Source organism: Taudactylus pleione, unplaced genomic scaffold (genome assembly GCF_031769625.1).
Source record: "Taudactylus pleione unplaced genomic scaffold, aTauple2 ptg000372l, whole genome shotgun sequence".
Lineage (NCBI taxonomy): Eukaryota > Metazoa > Chordata > Amphibia > Anura > Myobatrachidae > Taudactylus > Taudactylus pleione.
Genome location: NW_028284773.1, coordinates 15,325,824 through 15,342,592, shown reverse-complemented (window position 1 = coordinate 15,342,592; position 16,769 = coordinate 15,325,824). Strand labels below are relative to the sequence as shown.

Below are 16,769 nucleotides of genomic sequence, written 5' to 3'. Positions count from 1 at the left end.
GCTGTTCTTTGGGCATTGGGCTGCTTAAGAGGTGTCACTGGATGAGATAGAGACTTCAGCTTTCTTTGGCTCCAACAGTGATGCGCTGAGGAGCTGGAACTGTACAGTAAGTGCTGCATTTAGGAGAGAGGCCCCCAGTAGTGCCCCTTATATAGTGCTCTCAGTAGTAGTCCCCCCTATGCAGTGCCCCAGTAGAGGTCCCCCCTATGCAGTGCCCCCAGTAGTGCTCCTTATATAGTGCCCCCAGTAGTGGTCTCCTTATGCAGTGCCCCCAGTAGTAGTCATCCCATGCAGTGTCCCCAGTAGTGGTCCCCCCTAAGCAGTGCCCCCTGTAGTAGTCCTCCCTATGCATTGACCCTTATACAATGCCCCCAGTAGTAGTCCCCCCATGCAGTGCCCCCAGTAGTAGTCCCCCCTATGCAGTGAACCCAGTAGTGTCCCTTATATTGTGCCCCCAGTAGTGGTCCCCACTATGTAGTGCCCTCAGTAGAAGTCGACCTCTATGCAATGCCTCCAGTAGTACCCTTTATATTGTACCCCCCTATGCATTGCCCCTTATATAGTGCCCCCATATGCTGTGCCCCTTATATAGTGCCCCCCAGTAGTAGTCCTCCCCCATGCAGTGCCCCCAGTAGTGGTCCCCCTATGCAGTGACCCTTACATATATAGGACAAAGACACAAAACTAAAAAAAAAACAACACTTACCTGAATCCCTGCTCCTGCTGCTGTCCACTCCTCCATCCTCCAGGCCCGCTGTGCACTAGGGGAGAGACATCATTATGTCTCTCCCATCACCCACTGCGGGAGCCGAAAGGTGGAGCTCATGAGTGAGCTCCATCCCGGCTCTGGCCATGGGTGCAGCAGCCAATGAGAGTCTATCTGATGCTCATTGGCTGCTAAAACAAACACACAGCTGCCAGGTAGTACGAGTGTACTGTAATACCCGGCGGCGGTGTTTGTTACTGTGTACTGCGCAGGCCACTGGTTGAAGACCCCTGACATAGATTATCCCAGTGATTGCCATACAGTACATAGAGCCTCCTAGTGGATGCCACACAATACACAGAGCATCAAAATTACCACCATAATACAAAATTTTCTATAGTCCCTATATCATTTATAATCATTAATTGCGTAACATTGAAGCTATCGACACTGCTTTCTTTTCTTCCCTACTTGACACACTTCTCTCCCCTATCCTGCCTTTCTCCTGTGCAGAACAAGCTGCTTCCCTATACAATGCCTCCCTTACTTCTGCTCTTGACTCTGTTGCTCCAGCGATCACTACTCACCCTCGCAAATCCACACCTCAACCCTGGTATTCCAAATGCACCAGATACCTGCAAAAATGTTCACAAACCGCCGAGTGACAGTGGAGAAAATGACGCTCTCAGGCAGATTTTCTCCATTTCAAATTCATGTTGTCATCCTACAGTGTTGCCCTTTCCCTCTCTAAACAGTCATATTTCAAGAATCTTATCTCCTCCCTGTCCTCAAATCCCCAGCATCTCTTTTCCATCTTCAACTCCCTCCTCTGCCCATCCCCTCCTCCCCTCCTCTCCTTGCTCTCTGCCACTGACTTTGCTACCTATTTGACATCTAAAATTGATTCCGTACATCAGAACATCATATCCAACCAGTCTCCCAGCTCTCCACCTCCTTCTTTCCCGGATCACCCCTCCCCATCCATTTTACCAACTCTGACATCCTTCTCCCCTGTGACTGGAGAGGAAGTTAAGGCCCTTATCCAGTCCTCCCCCCTTCCACCTCTCCCCTCGACCCTATCCCCTCCTGCCTCCTCCACTACCTCTCTTCTTCTGCCTGCTCCCATCTTGCCCACCTCCTTAATCTTTCCCTCTCTTCTGGCACTGGTCCTTCTGCATTCAAGCATGCCCTTATCTCCCCCATTCTTAAAAAACCTAACCTTGATCCTAACATTCTCTCTAACTACCGACCAATCTCTCTCCTCCCTTTTGCCTCCAAACCTCCAAACTCCTTGAGCGTATTGTTTACAACCGCCTCACCACATTTCTTTCCTCCCACTCCCTCCTTGACCCTTTTCAGTCTGGCTACTGTTCTCTCCACTTCACTGAAACTGCCCTCACAAAAGTCAGCAACGACCTTCTTGCTGCCAAATCCAAGGGCCACTACTTTCTGCTCATTCTCCTTGACCTCTCTGCTGCTTTTGATACTGTGGACCACCCTCTACTGCTGCATATCCTTCACTCCCTAGGTCTATGTGACACTGCTCTCTCGTGGCTGTCCTCCTACCTCTCTGACCGTTCCTTCTCTGTTTCCTCTCATGATGACTCCTCCCCCCCACAGCCACTTATAGTAGGTGTTCCCCAAGGTTCTGTTCTTTGACCTCTCCTATTCTCTCTCTATACGTCCTCTCTAGGTAAACTTATCAGCTCTTTTGACCTCCATTATCATCTCTATGCTGATGATACTCAGATCTACCTTTCCTCACCTGATCTTTCCCCCTCTCTACTGACTCGTATCTCTAACTGTCTCTCTGCTATCTCTTCCTGGATGTCCCAGCGATTTCTCAAACTTAATATGTCTAAGACTGAGCTGATAGTCTTCCCACCCTCCCACATAACATCATGTCCCATTATTTCTTTATTAATAGATGGCATAACTATCTCATCTAGTCCCAAAGTGCGTTGTCTTGGAGTCATCCTGGACTCTTCCCTCTCCTTCAAACCACACATTCAGATCCTCTCGCAGTCCTGTCGTTTCCATCTCAAGAATATTTCCAAGATCAGACCCTTTCTCACCGAAGATGCTACCAAAACCCTTGTACATTCACTGATCATATCCAGATTGGACTACTGTAACCTTCTCCTAGCTGGCCTCCCAAAATCCCATCTCTTTCGTCTCCAGTCTGTGCTTAATGCTGCTGCTCGGCTCATCTTCCTCTCCAAATGCTCTACATCTTCCTCCCTTCTTTTGCAAGCCCTCTACTGGCTCCCATTCCCTTTCAGAACCCAATTCAAGGTTCTCACACTCACTTACAAAGCCCTCACCCATTCCTCTCCCATTTACATCTCTGATCTCATCTCCCTTCACTCTTCTGTCCGCCCTCTTCGATCACTTAATACACGCCACCTTTCATTCCAATTGATTACTTCCTCCCACTCCTGCCTCCAAGATTTTGCCCATGCTGCTCCCCACCTTTGAACTCCCTCCCTCTCCCCGTCAGACTCTGCACCTCTCTACAATCTTTCAAACAAGCTCTTAAGACCCACTACTTAATTAAAGCCTTCCAGCTCTCATCCTAATTTGCTGCTACATCTTCCTTTTTCCCTGCCTACCCCATTCTGTGTCACTCCTGTTTGTCTGCCCTTCCTTTAAAGAATGTAAGCTCTTTCGAGCAGGGCCCTCTACCCTCTTGTGCTTCTCCCTACTGTAATTTAATTTATCTCTTACTCCCCACAGGGCAACTAACACTTGGCTGCTTATGTGGGCGTAAAGGTCTCTAATATAGCAATGTTTATTATCCATGTCCTGTATTGTATTGTATTGTAAGTCACTGGTTATTTATTTGTCTATGTACTTTGTAAGGCGCTGCGGAATAAATAAATAAATGATAATATTAATAATAAACCCTCTTCAAATATAATTTATGCCTTAATTTTTGACAACTCTGTTCAAAATATAAAATAAACTCCATTAACTCCCTCATCCCCATTATTAATCACCCCCATATCATTATATAAAGTTATACTCATTAACCCTTATTTAACTCACTCATTAGCCCCATCAAAAGCATCAACCAATTCACCTTCATAATTAAATAAAACTCAACTAACTACCCCCTTTTCTAAATATTAATTTTTGTCAGCTATACTGTTAGCAATTTCATCCAAAAAATCAGGAAGATCAAATAATAATAGTTCACTATTTACCTGCACACTAATCAGGGCAATTACATAGTTACAGTGGCAGAGAATTATAAATCCTTGGTTTGCAACAAGGAATAAGTATAGTCATAATAATTAGAGATGTGCGCTGACCCCCATGTTTTGCTTTTGTTTCTGTTTTTGGATCTGGATTCAACTTCGTGTTTTGGTTTTTCAAAACCACCCTCAAGTGTTTTGGTTTTGGATGTGTGTTTTTTTTTTAAAATTGATAAAATCATTTAATTTATGTAATCCAAAACCCAAAATTTGGATTTAAAATCCAATTCCGAACCACAAAAAGATCAGAACCGTGACTCAGATTTATACGGATCTCTTCAGGAGATCAGAACCACGACTCGGATCTATCCGGATTCATGAAATTCGGGTGGATTCAGATTCCTGGAGAACCGAACCACACATCTCTAATAATAATAGTTCCTCAAGAAGCTTGGAGTCATTACAGCAAAGCACAGGTAACACATAATATAAGGTGGTTAGCTGAAGTACAAATGACTAGGCTCTAGTCTAACAGGAACCACAAAAAGATCAGAACCGTGACTCAGATTTATACGGATCTCTTCAGGAGATCAGAACCACGACTCGGATCTATCCGGATTCATTAATATTCGGGTGGATTCAGATTCCTGGAGAACCGAACCACACATCTCTAATAATAATAGTTCCTCAAGATGCTTGGAGTCATTACAGCAAAGCACAGGTAACATAATATAAGGTGGTTAGCTGAAGTACAAATGACTAGGCTCTAGTCTAACAGGCATAAAATGCAACATTTATAGCGTTTTTTAAAACTGGTTCACTTTCTAACATTGCTTGCATTCTTTTCTGAGTTGTCACCTGCCCTGAGTTGTCACCTGCCCTGACCTTTTGCTTGACCATAACTACTGTATCCTCTTGATTGCCTCCAGTGGAAGGCAGTCAATAGGTAATGAAATGGTCGACAGTGTCTAGGTAGACACCAACTGGTAGACAGGAGATAGGTTGACATGGTCAAAAGGTCGACTTTGGAACGGTCAACGCAATAATGGCCGACACTATTTTCGCTCTAGGGTTATGGTTAGGCACTAGAAGGGATGGTTAGGGTTAGGCAATTACCCTGATGGTTATGGAAAGGCACCAGGAGGAAGGGTTAGGGGTAGGCACCAAGAGAAGGGTTAGGATTAGGGTGTAGATAGGGTTAGATGTTGTCCATTTTTGTGTCGACCATTCCAATGTCAACCTTTTGTACCCGTTGATATGCATCCATGTTGACCTTTTGTGTGTCGACCTTTGGCCATGTCGACCTTTTATACCTGTTGACCTATTCTTGTCTGCCAGTTGGTGTCGAGCTTTTGACAGTGAGACGTAAGTTAACATTACCATACATAGCGCCTGATTTTGAGTTGCATGCAATTCCGATGTTCATGTAGGTTCACGATTTTCTGCTACTGTGCATAATCAAAAATCCCTAAAAACTCACACAGCGCATTCGATCCATGCCGCAGTACTGACCGAGACACACAGAGTCTGAAATGTATTGGAAATTTATTTGTAACTGGTTGTAAATTTATACATTTATTCACCTACCATACTCTGATGCAGATTCTGCACCTAGTTTTGGGCTGGTGCAAGTGCTAATTGTGCATCCGATATTTGTGTGTAAAGACGCACCAAGTGGGATTTTAGCATCTAAAGGTGCACAAAGTGGTTTTCTCAGTCCTTGCACATTTAGACACACATCTTATACTTGAATTAGCACAAAAATGCAGACGTGCCTTCGGCAAAAGATGCTAACACAGTCGCTGCAGAGTGCATTTTAGAATCAGGCCCATCATTTGGTGGATCAGAGGTTTATAGTTTTGTGTCAATTAGGTTGTAAAACCCAAATGTTCTACCTTCACTACTTCTTCCCATGGCTCTCAATAATAAGTATTCGTCTTTTAAAAGAGTCTATTTGTTTGGGATCTTATCTTAGTAAAAGGTATTACCTCTCTGTGCACCACTCTTCCCAGAAATACAGAAGGAACAGTTGTAACCAGCACCAGAGGCGGGCTGGGCAGGGTGCCATCTGCCCCCCCGTGCAGGTACGATTTAAGCCCTGATGGTCCGCCAGTTTCCTGCAGCCACATGTTGCATAGACATGCATGGCCAACCTCGGGCATAGGCAACCCCCAGAACCGGCCGGCCGTGCATGTATTGCTCTTCAATCTGTCAATCACTATCAAAGTGTCGCTGGGACCTTGGAGATGCCGAGCACTGGGGTGGGGGCGGAGCTAGCTGGTGACTCCACGGATCCCTCAGTCAATGGTCCGAGGAATCTAATATCAGTTGAACTGAATCTTCGGATCACTGGCTAAGAGATCCTAGGAGTCATCGGGTAGCTCTGCCCCCACCCGAGTGCTAAGCCAGCATCTCCACCAGTACTGCCCACCAGCAGTGCAGCACCCCAGGGCAACTTTCCCTTTCCAGCCAGTGACGTTCTATTTAAGGTAAGTGGGTACACCTCAAGGTGGGGGGCCACTGCCGGTGGGGCTGGGGTTACTATTAGCTGTGGGATTAGGAAGAGGGGCAGGACAGTGGAGCACAAGGGGTCAAGGGTGAAGGATTGGGGAGTACAGGGAGGCATGTTGGATGGGAAAAGGGGAGCAGTAAGCAGAATGCAGAGGGGGACCAGTGTGTGTGGGATGTGAATAAGGGAAGGGAGCACAGTGTGGGATGTGGATAGGTGAAGTGGAGCGCAGTGTGTGGGATGTAGATAGGTGTAGGGGAGCGCAGTGTGGGTTGCGAATGAGGAAAGGGAGCGCAGTGTAGAATGTAGATTATTATTCATATATTAATATATAATGTATATATTTATATATGTATATACAGTATACTGTATGTACACATATACACTATATATATATATATATATATATATATATATATTGTGATAGGATCACTGGTAAAGTGGTCTGTGGCAGGTACATTTGTCCCAGATTCCTGTCTTTTGTGTTTTAAACCCCCAGGAGAAAGTCTGCAGTGTAGCAGACTTGAGTTCTGGCTTTTTGAAAAGCCGGTTTGGGACCTTGGGGTTGTGGGTGAGAGGAGAGGGAGGGCTCCACCCACAGAGTTTTCCACCTGAGAGTGGCCAATATAAGCCTAGTGTGTTTAGGGCTGAGTGTCTCACCTGGGAGAGCAGACAGGGAGTTTGCTCAGAGACACTGGAAAAACCTATCTGTGAGTGTTGTGCTGTGCTTTTGTTGCTGGCGAGGGCATTAGGCCCTGCCAGGTTCTGGTAGTGAGGGAACTACCTGTGAAGTTAGTGCCCCGACAGGGCTAGGATTTATATTTATGTTTTCTTTATATTTCTGTCATTGTACAATAAAGACTGGCGCCGACCAGCTTGTACTTGCATCCAGACTGGTGTGCTGCTCCCCTGCTGCTGTGTGTGTGTGTAAGGAAGGAGTCCTCTACCCAGGAGAGGGACCCCCTAACCTAACTGTGTCACAATATATATACATATATATATATATATATACGCACAGGCTTGGCATTCCTCCTCTATATGTTATAATCATGGGTGCCCTCCGCTAAATCAAATACAAAATATATTTATGGCTTACTGTATTAGGGAGCTCCTTGGAGAGCTCTTATTTTTGTGCTATTCAGCAGTATTGATCCTGCAGTATAGTATACTAGAGCTTATCCTGACAGTCTATTCATGTTATTGACCTTCGTAGGGTGTTCCCTGCTCGCCATTACACATGCTTATACCTTTGCATCAGTTTGCTCCCTTACCCCTTATTTCTAGCTCTATATCATTGCATATATATTTATTCCTCTGTCTGTATATATTTTGTATACTTTTCTTCTTTGATGTTGACTTTTCTACATTTTTGCTATGTTGTTCCCCAGTTACCATGGTGATGGCACACGTCAGAGGTGGACGCCCCCCTGTGAGTCACTGACCGTCGGCGCCTATGACGTCACCGGGACTCCATCGGGCCAGCGTCACGCGAGCACTGTGATGTAGCTGATTTGGGTATGTATATATATATGTGCTGTATGTATTTGCAGTGTGATTTTGTCTTGATAAAAGAGCATAGAGCTCTGAAACGTTGACCTTTCACTAAATAGTTTTGTGGCATTTACTTTGTATCCCGGAGTTCCGCCCTATGTTTTCAGTTATCTATGAGTGTTCCTCTGGAGAGGCACCCGGGGCAGTTGCTGTATTTATTGGTTGGAGTGTCGGCCTATTTTTTGTTTTATATATATATATATATATATATATACACACACGTACAGGCTTGGCATTCCTCCTCTATATGTTATAATCATGGGTGCCCTCCGCTAAATCAAATACAAAATATACAGCGGCGGCGGCACTCCCAAAAATGTTCAAACACAATAATGGGTCAAATGGCCTCTGTATTGCTTCACTGAAGCAGTACAGAGGTCCTTTGACCCATTATTGTGTTTGGATCTTATTGTGAGTGCCGCCGCCGCCGTGTATTTTATATATATTTATATATATATAATAAAGTAAATGTATTTAACATTTATACTGTACCTATTGATATTGTTTTCCGTATCACAGTTTTCTTTCTTAGAAAAGCCGGGGCCACTTGCTTATTTTGCCACTCAGCCTGAAAGTTGGCGGCCAGCCCCTGATCAGCACCCCCCAATAAGAGTACCAGAAATGCGTTTCTGACAGCTATACATTCCCACTATATGTTTTACATGCAGTGGTCTATGCAATGTAATGTAACATTTTTATTTCCTTGCTAGACTTGTTCTTCTAAAATAGAACTTACACTTCTGGATTTAAAGAAAATACATACTCAGCTTTTAATATGTGCATCAACACACTTACACATGTTGCACACATACAACGACCATCTATTTATCACCATATATTTATATGCATGTGAAGGAGTTCCTAGTATCACAGCAACTAACCTAGCTCAATAAGGTAGCATAAAGTTAATACAGTGCTTGGATTTATAATAAATATATTCAAGCGGATCGGGGTTAAGTGATTCCTGAATTTCAGGTAAATCAAGCCTTCAGTGCCAAAGCTTAAAAGTCAAGTACATACTGTATTGTTTTATAATACAAATGGGAGGATGAGGGGGGCATTCATAAGAAAGAAGTTACTGATGTGAAATTGTTTCCAGCTCAACTGATGTCACATACTTACAGTATTAGTTGTTACATATACCCAAATAATGACTGTATTTAGAAAGCTACAGTAGCATGTCACACATATAATGAAAGCATATAAACTTTTCAGTATACATTAAAGGAGACCACCACCAAAATATTTGGTTTAACTAAGCCTAGCAGGTACACAGTGGAATTAGGGGGTAATTTTGTGGCCTGAAACAATATTCAAAATAATTAATCTTATCAATTCACAAGCACCAAAGTCATCACTGAGCCTATTTCAAAAGACATCAGTGGTAACTGCCCCAGTAATGGTATTGATGCGCTAATTAATTTCCTTCTCCAATGTATTTTTTTATTCCAAAAAATTAGAGTGTATACAAAACAGGTGCACATTAGTTTAGTAACCTGGATTCATCAGATAATTTGCTAAATATCATTCATTTTATTTATTTATTTATTTATTCCCTGTATTTCATTCCTGTCTCTGCCATCTCATTGCATTCATTATTCTGATGCATTTTGTCAGAAATACAGCAGTGACAACAGTAGATTATCTATCAAGTAAATGTTAAAAGAAACTAGTTGTGACAATTGGATGTGATTCAATAAATCGACAATAAAAAAAGTAAACAATGAATAGGTCAACGTCAAATAATCGACATTCAGTAGGTCGACAGGGATAAACGTTTGACAGGTGCAAAAGGTCAACACACAAAAGGTTAATATGGGTGTAGGTCGACAGGTACAAAAGGTCAACAGGGTCAAAAGGTCGACATTGAAATTATCGATACAAAAATTTTGACTAATTTTTTTTTGTTTTCTAACCCTAATCCTCACCCTAACCCCAAACCTAACCCTCCCCTTGGTGCATATATCTAACCGTCCCTTTTCGTGCCTAAACCTAACCGTGAGGATAGTGCCTAAACCTAGCCGTCCCTCCTAGTGCATAACCCCAACTGTCCCTCCTAGTGCCTAATCCTAACCGTCCCTCCTAGTGCCTAACCTTAACCGTCCCTCCTAGTGCCTAGCTCTAACCTGCCCTCCTAGTGCCTAACCCTGAACCTCGACAACAAAAAAAGTTGAACATTTTTGTGTCGACCATTCCCTTGTCAACCTTTTGAAGCTGTCGATCTGCATCCGTGTTGACATTTTGTGTGTCGACCTTTAGTACCTGTTGACTGTCGGCAATTTGGTGTTGACTTATTCATTGTCGATCTTACAACTTGAAACCATGATGTTCACATCACCCTACCTTCTAGTAGCGCAGACAGTTTAGTGTATTAAAGCAGGGACCAGAATTGTCAACCATCTTATTGAATGGGGGAATATATATGCTACAATAGTTGGTGGATATGTTCTTTAACCTAATAAATAATAATGTATCCAGTGTACTGTAGTTTTTATATACATTTGCAAACCATTTAAAATCTAAGTATAGACAGTGAAGATTTAAACTGATCTTGCACCCCAGGGCTGGGACATATAATATGGGACCTACAGTGTCAGAGAATGAGAGGAGTCAATTTAAAATGTATATGTTAAGGAAAGAGAGGAGCCAATATAAAACAAATGTCTATATATGAAAATAAAATCTGGGATGCACATAATAAACATGGAATATAAGCTACATTCTAGTACTTATTAATTATAGATAAATCAGCAATTTTGGTACCTCATAATTTGGGCACCATTAGCTTGGGCTAACACTGAAGTCGCCACTGAACATATACCGTTCATTTAGTATTTTTTTTAAAGTTCCAAAATCTCCCAAGGACACTGGTTGTTACTACTAACCTTGGCAAAATCCCAATGTTCATGCGTCACTTGTTGGCTTATTAGTAGATTATAGGTTTCAAGAAGCCAGTTAGCTATTAATATAATTATTACTTCATGCTGCACATTCAGCTCATGATTAGATCAATGGTGACAATTGTTATATAAGTGACAGGCTATGCATGTTTTATTGTGCCAAGTGTTTATAAAATACTTTCCTTGCAGTTTAGTAATGCTCCAATTAGCAGAAATAGTGTATAATGTGTGTTAATAAAATCAAAATATTTATTTTTCTGTAGAATTAATATTTTGAATATCAGTGTTATTTTATGTAAAAAAGTGGTTTGGAATAAAAATGCATTTTTGTATTTATGTTTAACTTAAAAAGATGAGATATTTGGCTTTATTAACTGACTAGCACAATGGTAATAATAATGAACCTAATGATAAGTGCAGTAGCCTTTTGTCCCCCTAGCAATGAGATCCCTAAACATACAGTACTAAGTACATGGAGCCACAGTTTTGGATAATAATAATAATAATAATAATAATAATAATAATAATAATAATAATAATAATTGATATAACCTTTTTCTCCAATAGGTCTCACCACAGTACAAGTTAGGGAGAGGAAAAAATAGATAGAAATACATATTTATAGCCATCATTTAAAAAGAAACACATTACTTATGATAGAGATTCTTATTCACTTCAGCGTTCACAATCCACAATTTTGCTTTTTCAGCAATACTAATGCAATGTGTTTTGAGTCAGTTGCATGAACCTTTGTTCCCATATATAGTATGGGAAGCCCCTTCAGCTCTATGTGTCTCAGTCAGAGGTACCTGGAGCAAGAGTATGTTAGCCTCTGCACACCAACATGCATCTGCACATGCCCCCTTCACCAGGGCCGAAACTAGGATATCTGTCACCCGGTGCAAGGTAGCAATTTTGCGCCCCCTCCCTTCCCATACCTGGATTTTGTCCTTGCTCCTCCATAAGGCAGTGCACTAGTCAAATGTCCCTGAAATAGTGACTTACATTATCCACATACCATAATGCCCATTACACATTATGCCACACACTGTAATGCCTAATTACCAAAGTGCCACTTACATATTTGCCCGACACCATTTTATGCCCCACAGTAAGGCTTCTAATTACTTAAAATTACCTGCTCATTGTCAGAGGTGTTTTATGCTCATTGCCAGGGGGTTCCATGCTAGTTGCCAGGGGGATTCATGCTCGTTGCTATGGGGTTAATGCTCATTGCCAGGGGTTACATGCTTGTTGCCATGGGGTTTATGCTTGTTGCCAGGGGGTTTCACAGGAGAAGATTCAGCTTTCAGCATCTTCTCCTGGCACTTGTGCTGGCCTAACAGACACTAGAGGTCCAGTAAGGACCTCTAGCATCTGTCTCCTCCTTGGCAGCGGCCATTTTTGGATGGCCGTTTTCTGACTCTCCAGCCCCCAAGCCACAGTGAGTCATCCCTTTTTCACCTCCTGCATTCCGGCACCCGGTGCACGTGCACCTCTAGCCCCCCCTAGTTGCGGCCCTGCCTTCACATACTCTGCCCTGCACAACATGCCCTCCATGCACAACAACATAACCGCCCCCTGCACACTAACCCTTCCCCTGCACAACACGACCTTCCTGCACAACAACATGATTACCCTCCTACACAAAAACATGACCCCCACTGCAACAACAATATGAACCTGACCCCCCTGCACAACAACATGACACTCTTCCCTGCACACAAACATGAGCCTCCCTGCACAAAAGCATGACTCACACCTGCATACCACACATACCACCTTTCCTGCACACCACAAATGCCCCCTGCTGCATACCCACATGCCAATTCCTGCACAACAACAACATGCCCCATTTCTGCACAACAATAACATGTCCCATCCTGCACATCAACAGCATGCCCCTTCCTGCACAATAATATGCCACATCCTGCACAACAACAACAACAGCATGCTCCATCCTGCACAACAACAACAACAGCATGCCCCTTTCTGCACAACAACAGCATACCCCTTCCTGCACAATAACATGCCCCATCCTGCATAACAACAATAACATGCCCCTTCCTGCACAACAATAATATGTCCCATTCTGCATAACAACAGCATACCCCTTCATGCACAACAACAACATGCCCCTGCCTGCACAACAATAATAACATGCACCATCCTGCACAACAACAGCAGCATACCCCCTTCCTGCACAACAATAATAACATGCCCCATCCTGCACAATAACAACAGCATACCCCTTCCTGCACAACAACAACATGCGCCATCCTGCACAACAACAACATGCCCCTTCCTGCACAACAATAATAACATGCTCCATCCTGCACAATAACAACAGCATACCCCTTCCTGCACAACAACAACATGCGCCATCCTGCACAACAACAACAGCATACCCCCTTCCTGCACAACAATGACAGCATGCCCCATCCTGCACAACAACAACATGCCCCTTTCTGCACAACAACAGCATACCCCTTCCTGCACAATAACATGCCCCATCCTGCATAACAACAACAACATGCCCCTTCCTGCACAATAACATGCCCCAACCTGCATAACAACAACAACATGCCCCTTCCTGCACCACAATAATATGTCCGATTCTGCATAACAACAACAGCATACCCCTTCCTGCATAACAATATGCCCCATCCTGCACAACAACAACATGCCCCATCCTGCACAACAACAGCACGCCCCTTCCTGCATAACAATATGCCCCATCCTGCACAACAATAACATGCCCCATCATGCACAACAATAACATGCCCCATCCTGCAAAACAACAACAGCATGCCCCTTCCTGCATAACAATATGCCCCATCCTGCACAAAAACAGCATGCCCCTTCCTGCACAACAACATGCCCCATCCTATACAACAACAGCATGCCCCTTCCTGTACAACAACATGCCCCTTCCTGCATAACAACAAAAACATGCCCCATCCTGCACAACAACAATAACATGCCCCATCCTGTACAACAACAATAACATGCCCCATCCTGTACAACAACAGTAACATGCCCCATCCTGCACAACAACGACAGCATACCCCTTCCTGCACAACAACAACAGCATACCCCTACCTGCACAATAACAACAGCATACCCCTTCCTGCACAACAACAACATGCGCCATCCTGCACAACAACAACAGCATACCCCCTTCCTGCACAACAATGACAGCATGCCCCATCCTGCACAACAACAACATGCCCCTTTCTGCACAACAACAGCATACCCCTTCCTGCACAATAACATGCCCCATCCTGCATAACAACAACAACATGCCCCTTCCTGCACAATAACATGCCCCATCCTGCATAACAACAACAACATGCCCCTTCCTGCACAATAACATGCCCCATCCTGCATAACAACAACAACATGCCCCTTCCTGCACAATAACATGCCCCATCCTGCATAACAACATGCCCCTTCCTGCACAACAATAATATGTCCGATTCTGCATAACAACAACAACATGCCCCTTCCTGCACAATAACATGCCCCATCCTGCAAAACAACAACAACATGCCCCTTCCTGCACAACAACAACATGCCCCATCCTGCAAAACAACAACAGCATGCCCCTTCCTGCATAACAATATGCCCCATCCAGCACAACAACAGCATGCCCCATCCTGCACAACAACAGCATGCCCCTTCCTGCATAACAATATGCCCCATCCTGCACAACAACAGCATGCCCCATCCTGCACAACAACAGCATGCCCCTTCCTGCATAACAACAACAGCATGCCCCTTCCTGCATAACAATATGCCCCATCCTGCACAACAACAGCATACCCCTTCCTGCACAACAACAGCATGCCCCTTCCTGCACAACAACAACATGCCCCATCCTATACAACAACAGCATGCCCCTTCCTGTACAACAACATGCCCCTTCCTGCATAACAACAAAAACATGCCCTATCCTGCACAACAAGAATAACATGCCCCATCCTGCACAACAACAATAACATGCCCCATCCTGTACAACAACAACATGCCCCATCCTGTACAACAACAATAACATGCCCCATCCTGTACAACAACAACAACAGCATACCCCTTCCTGCACACAATGACAGCATACCCCTTCCTGCACAACAACAACAGCATACCCCTTCCTGCACAACAACATGCCCCCAATGCACAACAGATTAGTCCTCACATTTAATTTTTTCATCATCTGATTTTCCTGTAGCACTGTCAGAAGTTGAGCTTGGCTAGAACACCGGAAGTCAGCAGCCCTCCATGCAGTGTGACTGCAGCAGTCACATGGAATACTGTTATTAATAGGAGGTCTTCTGCTCATGGGAACTACTACTTTAGTTCCCTTCCTCAGTGGGCTATTAACAACTACCGAGGGCAAAATATGCACCCCAGATGGTGCCCCCAGCTGACCCTGGTGTTCAGAGCATGAGCTCCACCTGCTACACCCACACTATTCTCCTGTTTAATTTCAGATATTTAATTTTTTGCTAATTATGCAAAGAATAGTTCAGGTAACATAATTGTGATGAGTGAATACACCTATCTACTAGCTGGAGAAGAAAACTAATGTAAGAAATGATCAATATTTATTATTAACATTTAATAATATAGCACCAGCATATTTCATTGCACTTTACAATTGTAAATGCATTGATAGATTTGTGTTAAGCAAAACCCAGTTCATAATCCATTCAGTAATGCATAACAACCAACCAGGTTTGCTTTTGTCTGTCGTGCAATAGAACTATTACAGCTACAGTACAGTAATTGCTGATTTGTTGTTATAAGTTCCTTTATACTTGAAGACTGTTAATAGTAAAAAATCCCTGATGTAACCAGCGTGACCTAAAACTACTGCAGAATGACAATTGCCCAAGCTCCCAAACGCATGTAAATATTAATTTCACCAGAGTGATTTAGTGTTTTGTGATAGGTTAAAATATAGGAACTTGTTCTTCATTCCACTTTCCATACTTCACATTTTTTCAGTAATAGAGGTAGATTGAGAAAAGTTTATTTTCAAATATTGCAATACTATAATTTATAGCAACAAAACAAAAAAGGCACTCAGAAAAAACTAAACTCACCATCTCATTCTCCTCTCCATCATTAATTATTGCACGGTGGTTTTGAGGTACTTTGGGCTTCATGTTTTTGTTGCTTCACACAACAAAAGAGCATTGAGACAATTTTGTGTCTGTAGATTCCTATTTATAACATCACCGAGCACCACAGGCTCAGTAGGAAGATAATCTTCAGCTTTTATGCAATGTACACACCCCTTTAATTATCACTACTGGATTGTCTAGGTGAGAATTGTACTTATGTCAATAGATTACAAAATTGCAAAATTACTTCCGCTATACAGATGTTTATATTAGTTAATACCAGACCTGCACTTGTTGTCCACATGCAGTGATTTTCTTCTATGGAAAAAGGTACTCAGAAAAAAGTACTGGGACTGATACAACACTCATAGTGGCTTCTGAAATCTGGAACAAGTCTTCAGATGCTTCTTTTATTCATTTCCAAAATGAGATCACTGGTTTATTTTTGTTTCTAGAACTAATTCTAAGTATTAGAAATTTTGAGTAGTGTTAAGATATTGATTAAACTGTATGCCTCTAGGAGAGTGATTACAAAAGGCAGTAAAGTGTGGTGCAAAATATAGGGTGTCAGCACCCTTAATTAGGGTGTATGTATGTTACAGTACAGATAGTCTTCTTGATATGTTCATTCATAAGCAGCAACCAATAAACAATGAAAATGCCACTCCAAGATTTTGATGTCCAGCAAATGAGTTATTCTTTACTTATGTGTCCTTGGGACACTTCATCAGTCGCGGGTCAAATACCTGGGATAGCAAGTAAGTCCAAGCAGGTTCCTGG

The 16,769-nt window shown here is 43.0% G+C and overlaps 1 protein-coding gene across 1 annotated transcript in view; it reads right to left on the bottom strand.

The window, feature by feature from the left end:
- The window catches only part of LOC148508304 (putative cation-transporting ATPase 13A4), a 101,992-nt gene extending 85,961 nt beyond the window's left edge, over positions 1–16,031 (bottom strand). The window contains exon 1 of the mRNA XM_088444706.1: positions 15,969–16,031. Within this exon, the coding sequence (XP_088300832.1) occupies positions 15,969–16,031 (63 nt within the window). The remainder of the gene's footprint in view (positions 1–15,968) is intronic.
- Positions 16,032–16,769: the final 738 nt, after the last annotated feature.